The sequence below is a fragment of the Mchenga conophoros genome, linkage group LG14 (assembly GCF_057382185.1).
Source record: "Mchenga conophoros isolate Kocher_MC1m ecotype Shallow Benthic linkage group LG14, M_conophoros_male_GT1.1, whole genome shotgun sequence".
In the NCBI taxonomy this organism is placed as follows: domain Eukaryota; kingdom Metazoa; phylum Chordata; class Actinopteri; order Cichliformes; family Cichlidae; genus Mchenga; species Mchenga conophoros.
In genome coordinates, this window is record NC_140539.1 from 27,804,427 (window position 1) to 27,825,147 (window position 20,721).

Consider the following 20,721-nt stretch of genomic DNA (forward strand, 5'->3'; position numbering starts at 1 on the left):
ACAATGCAACAATAGGCCGCAGTGCTGTCGAAGAACACACTTTAATGGCTTTCATCTAAACTAATTAATTTCTAGGGGTCTCTACAGTGTTGGAAAAACAATTCTGCTTGCTACGAGATATGCCTTTTTGTAAATTTTTACCACTAATTGTTACCTTAAAAAATGCTTTTGAGGTCTAAATTGGCCTACGGTTCATACTTGGCACTTATGTTTTTGTTTCTAAGAGACAGGCAAACACAAAAAAACCAGTCTAAAACAAAATGTGTAGATGTGCACCAGTGTAACAGGTGTTTCTCTACAATGCATCCATTAGAGGGTGAGGCTACAGAGGTCTGGTAAGCTCACGTCTTTCTAGCTAAACACTTCCTGACCTTTTTGTTTTTCTTGTTTTCATACTTTTAGTTTTTCACTGAAAGCAAAGTCTGGTTTTGGTGCCATTTACAAGATTTTGCTGAGTCACAAAAGGTTTACGACATATAAATGACTTCCAAATTGACATTTTATGTGTAAAGTCAGTTTCCCAGGAATTTGGGTTATAAGCTGTGACTCCGTTATGAATCAGCAGGCTGGGTTTGGAGAAAGAAACTACTGGAGCACTAAAAAAAAAAGCATTCCAGGATTTGAGCTAATAGACTATGAAACATGAAACTTCATCCCTCCAGGTTTAATAGTCAAAACAACATTTTGTGTCAATAGTGTTCTTAAGCAAACTGGGGAATTTCAAAGCTTTTCTGTTCAGTTAAGCAGGCATTATGGAAATACAATATGAAGCGTCGTTAGTCAAATAGTCTACTAACTATCTACTTTTTTAAAAGATCTGAGATGTGAAGAAATCAAGAAATGTGATGTTATAAATCAATTTCTAAAATGCTGTGAATAAATAATGCAGTTATTTAAATAAATATGTATTTATTCCATCTTTCTTATTCTGATCCTCAGGCTGAGAGTCACAGAGCTTGGAGCAGTTTTAACAGTGGCGTGTGCTCACCACCAGGTGGCACTGCAGCACTGCAGAAACAACATAAGCTCCTACTGCATTCAGGGGAGATCACAGACTTTGATTTGCTTCTCAGACATCTCATATCTGCTCAGAAACACTGCAGAGGATCCTGACTATTTTATTGCTTGTATTGCTTTTGAATAACTGTGCAGGTTGTTAAAGAAAAATACCTGGATGTGATGTAGAAATGTGTAAAGAGCTCATTTATTGACAAAGATATGCTCTTCCAGTTAGCTGTAGTAGCGTAATTAGCTGTAGAAGACGAGCTTTAAAAGCGAGTGTGATACTATACTTATATACCTTAAGCTTGTAGCCACAGAAAGCCCATTTAAGCCATGGTTTAAAGAGAGTTGAGGGCAGTAGAATAATCAGAGGGAATCAGCCAAGGTTGTCCAAAGTGTCTGGGGAATTGTTGCATTGTTAGAAATTATTAAAGTGTTCCCCACCAGATCAAAACAGCCTCCCATTCACAGCTGACTGAAAGGCTCGGTCTTTGGCAAAAACCATTAAGAGAGCCTGCGGACTCTAGGCAATGTCTCCTGGCAGCTCTGCATTGCTCCTGGAGCAGCGAGCCATTGTTTATTCATCGCCACATTGGCATTCAAAGTGCATCCTCACTGTTCTCTTTCATAACCAACAAGTTGCAATTTTTATGCATGTGAAGGTTGAAGTCAAATTATTTATGGGAGACCGGACCTGAGGAAGGCGCACGGCCTCTAGCAAAATGGTTTACGTTGAGAGCAATCCTTTTCTATAGGCTATTGAATTCGCTGGATCATAGCAAGATATGCATGTATTATTCAGCTTTTGAGAGAAAGAATTGTTGCCCTGCTAGACTGCCATCTGCTTTTTGGACATTGTGATGCATCTGAGGCATGCTCCCCTTCAGGATCAGGTTAAAGTCTTATTTTTCAGCATGGGGACAAATGAAATGAGTGGGGAAAAAAGAGGGGGCCTTTCTAGTGTCCCTCCCTCGAACTTTTCACCGCCCCTCATTGCAGTGAAGGCTTTCAAGTGCAAAATACACACACACACACGTGTATATATATATATATATATATATATATATATATATATATATATATATATATATATATATATATATATATATATATATATATATATCAGAGGGGAAATTGCATGAGCATGTCTCGATGTACCCGAATTGGAAGAAAGAGGCAGAAGAAGCTGAGGTTCAGCTGCGAAGGGAAGGAACTTTCACCTGTATGAGAAATTATTCAAGAACATCTGGTGGAGTCCAGATGCAGAGATGGAATGTGTGAGGCGTGTGGTGCCAAACGCCAGCAGGTGCAAGGTGAAAGGACTCTCACCTCTCCAGGGGCAGGTGATCTGCAGGATAATAGTTACCCACTACTCTTAGGAAGACGACTCTTCAGAGTTGAACAAAATTGTGCACTACAGACTCTTTACATTCTGAGCGAACAATTTAAAATCCTTAATGGTTCTGACTGTGACTGCAGTCAGCAGATCTATTAGTAATATAGCACATGGCAGGAGCTGCGTTTCTCTGGTTCACAGCACTTTAGTGGCTCCATAAAGAACCATTTTTGGTTGTTCATTACAGTGTAATGTTCCATTACAAAACATTATTGGAACTTTATGAATGTTCACTTCCTCATTGTTTCTTTGATGGATCTTGACGGTGAAGTGCAGAGCATATTTAAATAGCAAAACACTGCAGTAGGAGCATCCACTTCAAAACAAACCAAAAAAAAAACAACAACCCTCCTTTTAGAAAGATATGCATCCAGCTGGGGCTTATTTATGAATACATATCATCAGCCTAAATAACGGAGAAGTTTTTTTTTCCCTTTTTGTGAATATGTATAAAGACGCATTGTCTTTTAACCCACTCAGGCTCAAACTAAACTTTTTATTGCTAATGCACAACCAAGTCCTGCAGTGGTACTTCTGAGTAAAAAAAAACTCATAAAATATGTATGTGGGGTAATCAGGTTGTTAGTTTTTAACTGTTGCAAATCGGCAACGCCTGCCTCGAGAGGGTTAAAAACCTGCTCTCTGTATATAGATAGCAGTGTGTGTGTGATGGCCTGGAATTCTGCCTTAAAATAGATGTTTTAGTGAGCACATAAAGCAGCACCTGATCTTACTCTAAGCTAAAACATCAGTTTCGGGTGCTTTCCCTTGTTCGTGCAACAGAGGAACATCTGATCCGCGTTCTGCCATTCTGGCTCGGTGCCACCTTGTCCTTCTTGGCGACAGTTTGGAGATGAGCGTCGCAGATCCGACTTTGGGTTTCTGTTGTGTTTTCAGCATCTCGCTGATTGGGAGACGCTTCCATAATCACCAGTGTACTGAACATTTTGTATACTTGTTAGCAAAACCCAGAGTATTTCATCTGATAAGAGAAAGTTCTTAGAGATCATCTTCGTCTCACTTAATTAACTAGTTAACATGACAATGGATTCGCGTTTAATTAAAGCAGCCAAGAGAACCTTGTTAGTACTTCAGATAACCAATTAGGCCCTGGCTTTGGGCAGAAATATATATTTTATTCAAGTGTATCCATGGTTTTAGAAAATGAAAATCAGACGCTTTTTAGACGGAGTAGTGGTGGCAGGGTGGAGGGGAGCAGGGACAATGCTTAGTGATTGAATAAGTGATTAGACCTCAGGTTTACACAAATGCTCCTCACTTGCAGTAATGGCTGCCTGTTAGGGCTTAGTTCTCTAATTTGACATTCACATGCATATCAAAAGCGACTAAGCAACTGGAAGACTGCGTGCTGGCCCATACAATGCAAGGCGCAGTTTGTGTTGCAAACAATGCTCTTGACCTTTAACTGATGAATAATAGCCTGAGAAACAGAACGTAATTATCCAAGGCAGTACGGCTGGTTCAAAAGGTAACCACTAGTTGAGTAAGCTTTAGCCATGTGAATCCACTTGGGGCGTTTATCTGTAAGCGATATATCTATTATTATGGAGCATATCTGTGCACTAGTGATTACAGTTCGATGATTTTGAATTCAACAGATTTTAAACTCATAAGGCGTCACTAATGAGGAAATGGGGACAAAAGACAAATAAGTCAACAGGTTCTGCGCTGCTGAGGAAAAGGTTTTATTCATCAGAAAAGAAGAAAAATAAAGGCCACCATCTGGATCAAGGAGCATTCAGTGTAACCATCAGATAAAAATCCAGCAAAGCATGCTCACGCTTAGTTGCATGGTTACTGTTATTGTTCCACTGCCACAGGTGGACATACCTCACTTCTGGTAAGTTATGGTTGGTCGGTGACTGTAAGTCAGATATATATCATGACATGCATGTTGAAGACCTCGTAGAAAAAAAATCTATAGCTGTGCACAAGAGTAATTCCATCCATGCAGTCATTTAGCAAAGCAGAAACAGGAGCCTGCAGTGCTCCGGGCTCCACCTCCTGCAATTTCATAACCATTTAATTTATACATTTAAAAGCTGAATTTAATTTCTACATTAAGAAACAAAGCATGCTTGGGTATAATTTATCTTTCTGACATGCCCTTTCTTAAAGTGGACCAAATCAAATAGGCTTTGAGGCGGGGCAGGCAAAGGGTTTTGTTTTTCAGGTTCCAGCAACCAGCGAAATTCTTACGTAACATGTAATATGGTTAAAAGTAAACTAACTACATTATGCCTCCCTCTGCTGTTTATTTTTCCCACATAACTTACATGATATCACATTCAATATGTGGAGACCTTGTTTTCAAAACCTTATTCCTACATTAAAGGTTGGCACACAGTTCACAAAGCCTTAATATAAAATATTTTTTGCAATTAATTAAAGGTAAATAATTGAGACATAGAGCGCCTTAACTCAGAAATGTAGAAAATTACCCCAAACAACAAAATGCTGTTATTACATGTGGTGCAGGAAGTGGCAAACTACCCTGACTGGAGATATAAAGGACTTAATGATGTGTTTACAGGTAATTATCTATGTAACTGGAGTGTGTTCACGTTTGCTATAATTACTCAAGGTTTAAAATAAAACTCTCGAAAAAAACGCATTGTTCGTTGTGCTGCTACTATTCCTCAAAACACTAATTAAGTGAAGAAAAAAAAAGTGTTCCATCTTGTTTCCATTAACTTGTCTCTTTTGTTCTTTCCTGTACACATTTTTCTTGTTTCACTAGCTCCATTTTCTTTGTTCACATCACAATGACTTGGTAAGAGTGCACTAATGCTGGGTGCCGAGACATCTCAAGCTCAGGCTTTCATGTCTTAAAATGAATACCCAGTGATAGCACAAGAATTATGCCTTAGATGATGGCTTCCCTCATCTTGTGGTAGTTTGTCACACAGTATGTGTGCGATCTCAACTGTTGTGTCAACATAGTTCTCAGCGTAGACGTGTAGCGATGACCGCACAGACCAACTATATAAACAGCTCTTCTCAGCAATGTTTCACCAACCGAAAGCTAAATCCTTTGCACAGCTGAACAAAGGAAACGAATTCCAAACATTTCTCTGTATTTGTCTGTGAACCTTTTTATCCACTCACTTTTAATCTGCGCTGCCAAGCCAGAATAACTACTGTTGCTGACATCTTACCTCGCTAAAGTAGAAAAGATACCACAAAAGCATGTGACTTTTGGGTGGAGTGGGGGGGGATCCACATAACAGTTTGTTAGACCACAAAAATAAGACAGCAGCTTATCTTAAATCATCATGGAGTACTCTTTAAGCCAACCACCTAAAAACAGTTGGTCTCTAGTGGAATTCTCTTGATTTCATTGGGAGTAAACCACCTTAAACTGTATATTTTGGATTATTTAATAAATATCTCATTTAATGGGAGGTTCTTTATTCAAATGGGGCTGTAGGAAAAAAATACAATTAGTTTGCAGATCCATGAAAATTTTAGATGCACATCTAAATGATTTGTTGTTGTTTGTTTTGTGATGATTAGCTGCAGCGAGCCTAACGATGATTAAAAGGAAGGTTTTGCAGTTCAGACACCAGTTGTGCAGTATCACTAAGCACCTCAAACTTCAAACCCTTTATGTAGAGCTGCCCGCCTTTGTGTTTCTTTACTTTTCACTTCTGATAATGAATTATTTTAGTTAGCGAGTTTGCTGTACTAAACAATTAAGGCAGTGGCTAAATCTTCAACCATAGCTCAGCTTGTTTATAAACTTGCCATGCTAAATGACAATTATTAATATAAGGACAAAAGTGCACAAACATAACCGTCATCATCATTCGTGAGGACCCAACACTAACTCTAACTCTAATTCTAGGGAATACATATATATATATATATATATATATATATATGTGTGTATATATATATATATAACATTTTAGCTATTTGGTCTTCGCGATCATGGAGCAAAGAAAATATTAATCCTTCTAACTGACACACATTAAAAAAATCATTTTTTTATTTAAATGCCAATTTTGCCTTTCTATAAAATACAATGTTAGACTTGGGGATATTGGGCAGCACGGTGGCACGGTGGTTAGCACTGTTGCCACACAGCAAGAAGGTCCTGAATTCAATTCCACCATGACATGAACTACTGGGCTTGGATTTACATTTTGAAACATAACTATTAGATTTTTGGCTACTGACATGTTGGCTTTTTTTGGAGCCATGTGACATTGTTTTTATTTCAGACATGGCTAACTATATCAAGGTTTGTTACATATCCATAAAGTAGAGTGCATCACACAGACACACACACACAATTAGTGCTACAAAAAGAATGCTAAAATCCCATAGGTTTACTCACTAAAACTTGAGCACAAACTTCTGGAATGATCATACAGCACAGAGTAGTATTATTGTAGTATTAGTCAGATATCCCATTAAAAAAGCTCACTAAGGAACCAACAACTGCTGCTGTTCAGCTGTAGTGAGGGTCAGCAGTCAGTCTGCTGTTTACCTCAGCTAACAAGTCTATTTTGTTGGGGGTGGCTGTAGCTAGGGTTGCCAACCGTCCCTTAAAAAACGGAATCGTCCCGTATTTAGAAACAAAAGTACACGTCCCGTATTGAGCTAATAAGGGACGCACTTTGTCCCGTAATACAGTGAGAATCAAAAGTAGTCTATAAATGTTTATGGAATTAACACTTTGTTTGAAAACATAATTCCCAGCCCCTCTCCTGCTTTGTGACCAATGAGCTGACAGCACACTTATGACAATTCGAGTATAACAATTCAGATTACCGCTCATCTCATTGGTCGAGGAAAGGTCGCTTACAGAGAAAATACCGGAAGACAACAGATGACCACAACAAGAAGCATGGCCAACAGGGAAACAAACGCCGACACTGCGGTGCAAGTCTCGGACGACAGTACACCTAAAGCTGGGCAGACACTGTGCGATTTTTTTCAGTCGCGTTATTCAGCTCCTGCTCAAACTGCACGATTGACTCGCAGGGGTTAGACGTTGGTAGGTCACGGTGCAGGTCTCACACTATACCGCCCGATGCTCTGATGCGAACTGAGTGCTCACACTGTGCCTCCATAAAATGAAGGTTATAACAGAAAATCTGTCGCTCTCTCTCTCTGTCTTTCACTCACACAGACACACCACCACCATCAACTTTGCTAAATTGCTAATGAAAAACATTGATCAGGCAGCTGTGACTGAGCAGCAGTGTCGATCCAACTATTTTCACGGTTGTTGTGGTCGTGATCATTTTGTGAGGCCACATCGAAAAGGCTCGGATGAGCTTTCCAAAGTTCTCCAAGTTGTGCCTCCGTCGCTTGTGTCCAGATCACAGGCTGCACAGCCGTGCTGCTCCATCTTTTACACCAACGTTTACGTGTTTGCGCGTGAGCAGTGAGCCCCTGTGGTGACACCCTCACGAGCGATTGATGATCGGGAGCTGGTCGTGAGGTGTTAATCACTTCTCGTTACCCCACGTATACTACACGACGCACGATGAAGGCCAAAATCGGTCCGATCACTCAAAAATCGTCTCAAAATGGGCCTAAAACCGCACAGTGTAAGCCCAGCATTAGAGCAGCAATGTTTGTTCCCCTCAGACAAAGGGAAGAATGGGAAAAGGAAAACACCTGGCTGGAAAAAGTTAATATGTGCATGTGCAATGAATATCAGCGCTATGTGGCCAGAAGTGTGATAATATAACTTATTTTGTGTAATAAACAACTGCAAGGATAGATGATTACAACAAATTGATGACTAATACATAAAAGTAATACATAGATGAATAATGATGATGAGTTATGATGCGTAATCATGGGAACAAGCGGGTTTACAAACAGGAGCAGCTGATTAGCATTAGAAAAGCTGAAATAATACCTCAACTGAGCCAATTGTACTAAATGCACTAAATGTGCACTGTTACAAGAATATTTTTATTTCTATTGTTTTCTATTATTTTAAGTTAAGCAGGACAGAGTTCTTTTAAAGAAAGATTTACTTATATTCTCAAAAGTTAAGCATGACAGGCTTCTGTTTAAGAAAGAGACCTGTTTTACTGTGTTAATGTTGTCATTTTGAGCTAAAAATAAATGGCTAAATGATCATTTGTTTCACATGTGTTCATATCACAAAGAATACACATCTACTTAAATCAAATTCAAGTCAAATGGTTAAAAAAATAATTTCACACACAAAAAAAGAGCTAGAAAATTCACCACACTGGGAAGGGTGAAGACAACTGGGTCGCCCGGCCCTGGCCACGAGGTGTCCCTTATTTATTTTTCAGGGAGTTGGCAACCCTAGCTGTAGCTCAGGTGGCAGAGCAGGTCAGCCATTAATCAGAAGGTCGGTGGTTCGATCCCAGGCTGCATGGGCAAGATACTAACCCCATGTTTGCCTACTGGTGGTGGTCAGAGGGCCCGGTGACGCCTGTGTCCCGCAGCCTCGCCTCTGTCAGTGCGCCCCAGGGCAGCTGTGGCTACAATGTAGCTTGCTATCGCCTGTGTGTGAATGACTGAATGTAGTGTAAAGCGCTTTGGGGTCCTATGGACTAGAAAAGCGCTATACAAATGCAGGCCATTTAATCTTTATGACAGGAGGCAGTGAGTCAGTTAAGTTCACTTCTTTCCAATGACAGCAATACTGAGGTGAGTTGACGATATCTTGAACTTTTCTGTTGGCAAGTGTGGCTGTTTTTTTAGCGGCTGTTAGCTTGTGTTAGCTGTGGTTAGCATTAGTCAATTACTTACATTGTTGGACTTGGACACTTAGTGAATAAACTCTCATATGGTTTGAAGATTTAATCAAGCTGTTTATTAGAGATAATTTTTTTGGGACTTTTAGGACACTCAAGCTTATAACCCACTGCTTTTTAGCCAGCTTGTTGTCAGCTGTCATGGGAAGGTCGCATGGCTAATCTATTGACAGTAAGTAATTGGGCCATTAAGCATGTTCATGCACACTTTTGGATGTTGGACCCCTGACTTCAGTTTAGGAGATGAGGCTTAGGAGATGTTTTATCTAGATGTCATAGTGTCTCTTTCCATCATATTTTTGTTTCTTTGGTGAAGGGGAAACTTACTCAGATGAGAAAACACAGCAATGATCCTTTATATCTTGAGTGTGAAGGTGCACAGAAACAACTAGGAGTTCTCTTCTCTGCCTTTGGTGTACGTGGATGGTCTCTATCCACATGCATACAATAGGCTTATGTCCATCTCTAGAGATGGATGGACATGGTAGCTTCCAAAAGCTGCTCCTATGTATTTTAATTGATTAATTCTGATTTAAAAAAAAACATCACCCCAATTAGAGTTATTATAAAGGCACATCTATTAACAGAAGCCAAAACCAGGCTATAAACTATAGAAATTAACTGCTTTTAGAGCCAGCGTCAAATGGCTATTAGAGGAACTGCAGGTTTTGGCATTCATTTTTCAGCCCTTGAGCTTGCCCCTAGGTAAGGGGTACCCTCTAGCTCTTGTTAAAAGTGATTTCTTTTGAATAAGCTGCCTTTAACACATGTATTTATGTATGTAACAGTTGAAATAACGGATGCTGTTCTCCCCCCTTTAAAGTCCACAACCAGAACATCTATGGCATGAAGTTTTCTGCGAAATCTTTCAAACTTTAAACCCTTTTTTCTTCAGCTTCACTCATTGCTCTTAGCATTTGTAAGACAATGCACTGTGCTACTATCTCCAAATGCTGTTCACAAAGACCGTGACTGAAATGGTTACAGAGCATGAAACAGATAATTCTTTTTTTTTTTTAAACTTATCCACATCTTCCCAAATGGGAATGAATTTAAGCTCAAGCTCATTCAAGCTGACGAACTCCATCCCACGATGCCTTTCTTTCAGGTAGGGGCCCTGTGTTAGAATTCAATGCCAATTTAATTAAAACATGTAACTTTTAATTACCTAACTAATTAATTTAATAAGTGAAAAAATAGACTCAGTGATAAATAATTGAGGTGGCAATGTTCCTGCAGCAACTCACCAGCTCCATGTGACTGACTTCAAGGCTTTGTACAGACATTTTTTTTAGGCTGTAGCAGGCTGTCCCACAAAAATAGAACGCTTTCATAAGCTGACAACAGAAACGCACACACAAAAACGTAAGCATAAAAAAAAAAAACATCCATAGAGGCATTGCAGTGTATATGAAAGGAGCTGGATGACTAAATAAATTTTGTAGGGCAACAATGGTATTTCTTTTACCCGACTATCTCTAAAAGATAATCAGAAATTAAGAATTTGCTTTAAATGAAAATTAATTATGCATCAACAATACTAAATATGATAGAAAGATTACATGCAGACATAGCAGAATAAAAGATAAGAGCAGTAGATTGGGAAATGTTTGCCTTGCTTATTGTATCAGGGTGGTGGCTATGAAGCGGAACATCAATGTAAATTTAGCAAAAGAAAACTTGGTGCCTCTGCAGAGAGGAGTCACCTTGAGATTTGGTTGAGGGAACTTCACAGGATGCTGCTTGAAGCTTAGGCTCAGCAGATAATTACAGATTTCCTGTCTGAAACACTTAACCTTTTTGGGGGAGGGGGAGCGAAGGGTAAGAAAGGCCCTTTTTTTTCATGGCTTTTTCTCATTAATAACACCTAAAACTTCAACATCAACATCCAGCACATTTCCTCCCTCTGGTAAACATCAATCTCTGATTAAGTATCAGGGCATTAAACATCAAGCAGCAACATCGCTGACATTAGAGCCTATAGTGCTGTTCGCAGCATCTTTCCGGTTCGGAGTTAATCACCTCACAAACACAAGTCTCTTCTCTCTGACACTTTCATACGGGATTAACAGGCTGGTTGTGTGTGCTTTAATTAATGCAGATTTCTCTGGGTCATACTGTAGCAGTCGGAGATAATTGTGTTGTGGTTATCACAGGCTTCAGGTGCTTGTCCTTCACCATTGTTTCAAACAGCCAGCTCATCTGTTTCATGGAGTATGACTTGGCATTTCCCCCAAAACATAAAAAAGTTATATACATTAGAGATTTTCAGTAGAAGTCAGCTGATTTATTTATTTATTTTTGCTCTACCAACTATTTGGCATACAGTGGAGTAACTTTGTGCATTTTGGCTCCTGCACACTGCTTTCTCCTGCAACTTTTACAATGTTACTTATCTTAAAAAGCAAAACGTTGCTCTTCTATACAAAGCAGAAAACACTAAATCGCATATTGATGTCTTAAGAATACAGTCGCCTCTTGTTTGGCGCAATTCCAGTGCTTATTATGATCACTGAAAAACAGCAACATTAAGAAATGTGTAAGCAAGTAGAAATGTGGAGGGTTTGCAGTAGCTGTGAAGGAACATTTCTCTAGCCTGAACATTGAACTGATGGCTGCTGGAAAGCATCCATACATCTCAAAGAGCGGAATTCGTCATCGCTGTTGCTGTTTGAATCCGGTTTGAATAGACACACTGTTCGTATTCCTCCATCAGCTGACGTAGAGGTCGTCAACGTGACTGTGGCTGTGGTGAATGGATGTGGATATTTAATGGATTCTGATGACCCTCTGAAGCACGCAGTGGACTTGCTGCTGAATACTGTCTCTGTTTGAGCTCTGCTTCCACAAGAACAGATACAGAAGATCTTTACTTATACTGCAATATCTGCATGAATTTTAAATTAAAGCTCCTTATTATATGCCATTTAAAATCTGAGCTCATTGAGCTCGTCAGTTTTTTTGTGTTTTCTTTTAACTGAGCTCCTCCCGCGGTGTTTGTTCTGAGCTACCTTGCTTTTATGTTCTGTCTGCTGTAACATAGTAATTACCTGACATTTGGGATAAATAAAATATTCCTCAGTCTTTTTCTTCTTATTATTATAGCAACACTACCCATAGTGACAGTCACCACAACAACAGTGCATAAATCTGAAATATATGCTGCAACTGAAAGTATAAAACGTTAGAATAAATACAGGCTCTTATATTGCAATGTGAGTTATTATTTACTTTAATGTTACAATGTTAAAATGTGACTTTAGGGTACTTTTATATGATTAAAATCAACAAATTTAAAACGGTCTTGGATAAAAAGTCACTTGCGGTTTGTGGAGAACAGGAAAAATACACCAGCGGGCGAAATTACAAGTGTAAGGATTACCAGGCTGCTTTCTTTGACAGAGCGTCAAATACCAAGGTGCCCTTTGGCATCTGTGCTGTGACACACAAGGTATATGGCTATAACTAAACAGGCCCTCCCTCCCAGCTTGTTATATGCAGTTTGTAAAAGACCCCCTGGGCATCACATTTAAACACAATGGGTAAGTATAAATTTAGCACATGTTTTGGATGGGGTGTGTTTTAAAAAGCTAATCAAATGATTGTGTTTTCGTTTTACCAACAAATGAAAAGGAAGTGAACAGAAAAGGAATCAGCAGGTGGAAGAAAAGCAAAGCATAGTATAAAAACCTTGAATTGCACTCTCCTGTCTTGACCCTATAATGTAGACTTTGTTGCTTCTTAAAAGAGTACAATTACCTCTCATCACCCAGCATTGGTGCCACTGGTGTACAAAGGCACAGGTGCCAAAGAACACCATGAATGTCTGTCTGCAACATGACAATGGCAGGATTTGCCTCAGTGGGAGGAGTGGGGTGTATAATACCTATCCAGTATATGGTTAAGACAAGGTGGTGAAGTCAGTCACGTTCTTTAAGTCACACCTCAAACATGTTTTCCCCCGGTTATTTATTATTCCTGCATTTCTCACTTTATTACTTTTTAATCTTTTATTTTGTGTTTCCATTTACATTATAACCAGATACTTTAGCACCAGCTTCTGCAGCTATATTCACCAAATCACCCACAGTTCTGCAGCTAATTTGAGTTAAAAGAAAAAAGAAAAGGAAAAAAAAAGTTAATTCTGATCGAAAGACTATAAAATATTCACATATTGAGTCACTGCTTGTTGTGTTTCATAGTGAGGGAAAACAAATGAGTCACAGTAGACCAAACACTGCATTAAATGCTATGTTGATAGTTGTTAATACAGTAAATGGCTGAAAAAGATAAGAGATAATGCGCCGTCAATTAGCTAAAATATTAGCTGAAATATTTAGCATGATGAATAAATGGTTTATCCATTGACCAAAATGAAAATGAAAAAACAAGTAGTATAACAATATCCACTAAAACTGTTTAAAATCAGAACATGTCTCCTTCTAAAGGGCTTAAAATTACTCCTGCTCTACATAATTGCACATACGGACTCTTGCATAAATTCCACATTTTCCTTCTATGCTGTTTGCATAACCTTTAAGGAAATTAGTACAAAGGGCATTGACTCATGGGAATTCGCTACTGTTTGACAGCATTATTTAATAGTGATGATTTTATCTTAACATGATGAAAAATTGTGATGTTCTAACAAATTTCCTGCAGAATGTAAAGGGTTGATACAGCCCACAGTATATATATCTATATATCTATATATAGATATATATATGGCCTGAGTCACCTGAAGAAATGGTACAGCAGTATAAAACAGATATTGAGCTCTTTATAAGGAATTAAACAAATGCAATTGAAAGGTTTCCGTTCTGATTAGATTTGTCCTCCTGCTAATAATCTGACAAAAAAAAGTCAAAGTATTTGTGCTAAACAGGAGTGATTTACAGGGAGACAAGTGTGCAGCCTGTTGCATTTGCCTTTGTTCACCCACTATTTAATCCCACATCATTTAATTATACCTCATCCATGCCAAGTGCTACATGCCATCAATCTCAATCAATCAATTACCCAACTAAACAAGCCATGCTTAGACATTCGTTCACTCTCAATTTCCCCATTGTGCTAATTACACTTAAACATGTCATTCCAAATTAAAATTGAACATTTAAATGGGATTAGTAGCATCTAACTGAAACATCACCAAGACAACCAGCAAGCCGCCCTACCTGCCTTTAATTTAGACGGCTTAACCTCGAGAATAAATATGGAGAAAATCCCATAATCTGCTATATTTCACACAGAAAAAAATCAATACACGGCTAATGTTCTTTGAGAGAAGCATTATATTGCAGTGATTGTATGAGTAAGGGAGAAAAGTGGCTGTTTTGTAAGGTTAAACTATTCCCATTAAAATTTGAATAATGTTATTGACCTTTACCTGGGATGGATCACTTAAAGTAATGGGAAATGGTGGCACTGACAGAATTATGATGACAGAAATAGCTTATGGTTATGAATAAGGTCTTGTTCCTCAAAATGCCTATCAATTTGTCAAAATCACTAACATCCACATGCTCAGCTGGAACCCTTAACAGGGGCCCCCAAGCCTGTCGATGTCAGTCATCGTGTCATTTAAAACACTTCTCGCCTCTATCTGTGCCACGCCACGTGTGTCAGTCACTGATGGGAGATCAGATTGCTGCCACTGCTGCTGCTCACCCACGACGAATCTACATCTGTACAGTATTTTTGCCTCGACGCGAGACCTTTCTTCCTTTGTGAGTTTGACGAGTATCAGCAGCGCAGGATGAGGCAGGCAGGTTCAATCCAGCTAATGTATTCAGCATGGTAAACAGGCAGAGTGAATTTGACAACAGATACGAGTTAATAAATTCAGCGCCGTCTCCGAGCAGGACAAGACTACAAAGTGAAACCATGTTTTTTGATCAAGTCACAGCGGCACACCACTTTAAACATTGATATCTTTTTATTAAGACAAGTACTCTTCTGATTTTTTTTTTCCTTTTGTAAAAATGTTGGCGTGAACCAATACAAAATATGCATGGCCATATGAGAAACATCCTCTTCACTACACAAAAGAAAATATGCCACCTGGGAATAGAGAGAAATTTAAGATTCAACAACATAAACAACCATTGTGGGGTTATAAAACAAGCGACCCACCCACCCTGCTCCCGACCCTTCCCCACGCCGCCGCCCCAGGCTTTAAACATAAAGTTCATCCAAATATCCAAGACGTTACAGATCGTTGATAAAACTTCATGTCACAGTAAATACACCATCTTCATCTATGAATGCAAACAGATGCTTGATTGACTGTCTGTGGTCACATCCTATAATTACTAAATAACCGATACTGCATGAGCAAAATGTTACAGTGGAGGAGGAAGAAGAAGAAGAGGTTTCATGAACATCATCGTGATTTTGTTGACACTGACTGTACATCATTTTTGTCTGCTTAACAAATCTAGTTTTTCTTTCTTTGTGAACTAGGTCTATGCAAAATAATTAACGTTTACTGTAACAGTGCACCATATTAAGAACACATAAACTTGTACAACTGAGAAAAACATGTACATCCTGTGGTTTCTTTACTTTTTCGAATAGCTGTGGTACTACAGTATATACTTGGGGCCATAAATTTGCATTCTACCTGAGATGCAAAAAAACACAACTATTAACACTCATGAACCTGAGAGAGTGAAAACAAACATACTCAATATCAAGTATTTCAAAATAACAAAATCAAAAACGGAATTAGAACGATGCTTCCGGCGATCTTTTAACGTTGCCCCATTAAAAGCAGCAATCACCATTTAAGATAAATATCAAATCCCAGAAAACAAAAAGGTCATGCACATAACTGTTCCCATGACACTGTAACTACAATCCAGAAAAGTTACTTTTATTGTAGCTTATTATAGCTTTAAGTACAGTATTCCTCTCTGATAATACAGTACTACAGAGCCTTGTCCTTGAAAATATCCAAATAAATAATAAATGAAGTGAAGCTGAGATAATAACACTTTTTTTGTGGTCATTAATTAAGACAAGTACTATATCCTGGAATACAACATTCTAGTCAGTGGAAGCTGCCAATACTTTTTTTCTTTTCCAGCTTTAAACTCATTCCAGCTTTTTTATGCTGCAGGTTGTAATTGTGATGCCGCTCTATGGTGCGCGGACAGACGACTGGGATGAGTATTGGCCCTGTAAGTTAAAAAGGACGGATATATACAAGGTATACTGTAAGAGTGTACATGAGGATACTGTATGATACTAACCATATGCCTCAAAATCAAAGGAGAAGGCACTAAATTAAGTCCTTCAGTCTTTTCCTTTATAATGATAAGTATCAAGAGGTGGGTTTAAGGCAGTGGTTATCCTTTTTCATAATACATTTACAGATTTTTTTTTTCCTCCATTATTTTAGGCAATACACTGAAATCACTCGCTAATTACCAAACGGATTTTCCTCTTCTAGTCAGAGATGAAGCGCACGCCGTGTGCACACTGCCGATTTGTGTTGTCGAACAAAAAGAGAGAAATTTCTAACAGCAGACACTTCGTCTGTGAAGGTTTGTAGCTGCAGGATGACAGTAAGAAAATTATCTTTCCCCCAAGTCTAAAGCTATCTGCAAATCTTTGATAACTTGTATGGCCAAGAGCCCTCGCAAGTTATCAAAGGTGAAATGTCTAAAAACACAGCAAGAAAATATAACTCATTCATATTTGCAGCAATACTTGTGTATGGGTAAGGGCAAAAAAAAATAAAAATAAGCTGTGAATTTTTTGTTCACGTGCTGTATTGACAGAGACGTGCCAGGATATTTTACATGGGCAGGAAACACTGAAGGCCTAACATTCTTTCTTCCCTTAGATACGGCAAATAAAAGGGTAAAACCTTGGAAAATTAATAACTCAAGGCCTTTTAACATCTCCCAGTTAACTGGCCAATATAGTGTGCCATCAAATAAAGTCAGTTATTTAGCGAGAAGCTCACTGCAAAGCTCTATGCTTTACACAAGCTATACTTGCTGTATACTGTATAAGCGCACTATAATTATTAGATTTGGTCCAAGGTAGACTACGTGGGTGGTATGAAAAGGTGACAAATGTCATATTTAAAACAAAAGCGAACAGACACATGGCAGGGTATACCAACAGCTAATGAATACCATTAAATAAAATGTTACGATCAGTGTAGCAGGACCTATTTTGTGTAAGGCGTGTATGTGTGAATGTAAAGTTTGACCCATAATAACACCTGCAAACAGAGTCTTTTGGGTCAATAACTACTGAAGAGGGGTAGAATCAGCTACACTTACAAGCTGCAGTGAAGCTCAAGGTAGCCAAGTCTCAAGCTAGCTGGCTGTTGGCTGTAGTTTTCTATTTATCATAGAGACATCAAGCTTATCTGAAGCTTAGCAAAAGGCATTGTGTAGAGTTATTCTCTCTCTATTATAGATTCATTATTTATGTATCCCAATCAGAAATGACAGAAAGGGCTATATAGAACTTAGAACTGTATATCATGGCACATTACAGCTGCCGAGATATCGTAGGTGGAGTTGGGCAAAAGCCTCTTAGCGACTAATCATCAGAAACCACAAAAGATTGGTTGTACTGTGTGGTTTGGTGCGAAATGGTATGTACCGCCACTTTTACATCACCTTCATGTACAAATACATTCTATGATGAGCAAAATTACTCACGACTGTTATATAAGTAATCAACACAGTGAACCTGACCTCAAAGGGGCTGAGGGAAATCTGCGCTGTAATACTTGAAACCCAATCAGACCTGCCTGTACGAGGGAATGTGGGGAGGAGGGGGGGCCTCTGATGAACTTGCAGGCACTGTTGGACTTTGACCCAGCGGGGAGAAATGTGTTGACACCGTATTCCAGTTAATGAACTCTGTAGATTGCTCCAAAAAAAGAAAAAAAGAAAAAAGCACTGAGGAGCAGGCTCATCACGCTGTATCTGGGTACATGAGCTCAAAGCTAGCTGCGGCACACATAGACGAAGCCAAATGCAACAAAAGATCAAGTGGAGTACATGATAAAAGACAAAAAAACGAATCCAATTCAACCGGCGTGTGAGGGGAAAACAACGAAACAAACAAAAGAAAGAGAACAAGGCACAAAATTGTCTGTAAAATAACTGAACTGTACAGAATAGGCCCCAGCTGTCCAGGAAGGGTCGAATAGGACACTCAGCAACACCTCTTCTTCTTACCACTTGGCCACCACGTCAGTCCAACTTTTCCCGCCTTTTTCTTTCTTCTCCTTCTCTTTAAATATTGCCCTCCCTGCCTTTAAGTCATCTTCAACCAATCAGAGTTAGACACAATGCTCCTACAGCACCACCACAACCACTATCACAACCACCAGCATCCCCACCCGTCTCTCCTGGCCTGTCCAGTTTAAATATAATACTCCTTCTTCTCGTCTGTGTTGTTGTGTCCCCCCTCCGCGTTGATGATGGCCGTATCCGCATCGGCTGCGTCGTCCGCCCCTTTGGCTTCATGCGTGAAGTAAGTTCCTGCAAAAGAGCGCACGCAAATTAGTTGCATGCCGCCTCGTCACTCTCTTGTTCACTTCAGTCCCATTGTACTCCATCGGCAACAAAGAAAAAGCAACAAAAAAACCCACTTGAACGCTTAAGATGTGTTCATGATCAAGTATGATTGCCCTGCCGGTGCTTTACCTTTGTGTCTGGCAAAGTATCGACCAAGAACAATGAGCGCGCAGAGGATGGCAAACATCACCACAGCAACCACTCCACCGATGACAGCGTGGTCAATTTTCTGCGGTGCCCCCTCCCCGGCTCTGGAGTCTAAAAAGAGGACAATAACCGTAAATAATTTCATGATCAGCAAACCCTCTCAGGCAGCAACAAAACTAATACCTTCACAGAGACGTGGACAGCACTGGAAGCTGTGGCTATTATATCATTAGGCTGCCAAAATAAACGAAATTGGTTTGTTTTGTCTCAGAGCATTTTAGCATGACCTAACCACAGAGTGGAAACTCTTGAAAAAGCTGCTGAGGAAAAAAAAGTAAGCTTATGTTATTTGCCAATGAAAAATAGATGATAAAGCAGCACAAGCTGGTCCAGAGAGGAAGGTAAACTGTTCACAATATGTTGCTTAAATCCTTAAAATAAGCTATAAATCATTTCAGTTTAGTTTGATTCAGCCTGCTAATAACCAAACTGATGCTTTTTACTCAGAGCAATGTTTCATTTTTCCTCACCAATATCCTTCCAGGCTGTATCTGCGGCATTATAATGCGGTTGTTTTATAAAACCCCTTAAAATTAAGCACCTGTTAATTCAAATTCAAACCCATTCACGTATTACATTTAACACTGACGTTTAACATTTTGGGGGAATAGGCAGATGGGCTTTCTCGCCAACAGTTAGATGAGAAAATCAATATCACTGTTGTGACTGCATAGTAAATAACAAGCTACAGGCTGCAGCCTGTTAGTGTAACTTAGCATAAAGCCTGTAAATGAGGGGCTGGGGGTGGGCTACTGTGGCCTACGGTAATAAAATTCCACTAATTAACCAAATTCAAGTACTGTGAATTTACAGGGACTATGTGCCAGGCTACTTCTCTGAGTTCTGCGGCAACTTGTTCTTTGTGCTAACTAAAGTTAACTCTCTCCTGAATGTAACATGTACAGACATGAGGGCAGCATAGATAAAGAATGAGTGAATAAGAATCTCGCAAAAGTCTCAGCTCACCCTTTATTTCTTTATATTTTGCTAGGATAGCATGAAATAGGTGCAGTAGTTACTGAAACATGCAAACAAAAATCCAAATACCGAACATAAGACAGAAATATAGTTTCTGTACTGTTACTACAAGCTTGAAAGTCAATATTTGGTATCAACAGCTTTATTCTTAACTTTGTTTTAATTTCTCTAAGTAGTCTCAGGAATAGATCTCCAGGTTCTTGAATGACATTCAAAGCTCTTCTTTGGATGTTAGCTGACTTTTTGTTCTAATCCCACACTGCTTCAATGATGTTGAGGTCCAGACTCCGGGGAGGCTAATCTGTGATTGATAGTGTGCAACTGTGTGTTTCTATTCCAGTATGCTTTTACTACATTGGCAGTGTGAAAAATGAAGCTGTTGTCAATCAGATACTTTCCAGGTGGATTAAAATCTGACTATATTTTTCTGCATTCATAATTCCATCAGTTTTAGGAATATCTCAATACCTCTGGCTGAAATGCTCCAAACCATGACAGGGCTGGCTGCAGACTCACTGTTGCACCTCTCACTTGACTTCCTCCATAAATATTGACCATGATTTCAACCAAAAATGTCAACTGTTGGATTCATCACTCCATAAGACCTGTAGGAGCCAATTTTGGATTGATACCTTATGTATGCCGCTAGAGGTCACTTTTTGAGTGACCGTAATTAGTGGCAGATGTGTTTTTGATCAGAAGCAGGCAAATAGTTTGTAACCCCTGCGCTGCTATGTTAATCGTGGAATTAAAGAATCTAAAGGACAAGATGAGTACGGCTGAAGTTATTGGACTGTATCAAGTT

General features: G+C 39.2%; 1 protein-coding gene across 3 annotated transcripts in view; it reads right to left on the reverse strand.

Annotated features, from left to right (window-relative positions):
• Positions 1-15,096: 15,096 nt before the first annotated feature.
• Positions 15,097-20,721, reverse strand: part of cadm1b (cell adhesion molecule 1b) — a 165,155-nt gene continuing 159,530 nt past the window's right edge. For all 3 annotated transcript variants that reach the window (XM_085243726.1, XM_085243723.1, XM_085243724.1), the window contains 2 exons: positions 18,861-18,989; positions 15,097-18,695 (listed from right to left, as the gene is read on the reverse strand). In XM_085243726.1, coding sequence (XP_085099852.1) covers positions 18,577-18,695; positions 18,861-18,989 — 248 coding nt within the window. In that variant the 3' untranslated portion in view covers positions 15,097-18,576. The remainder of the gene's footprint in view (positions 18,696-18,860; positions 18,990-20,721) is intronic.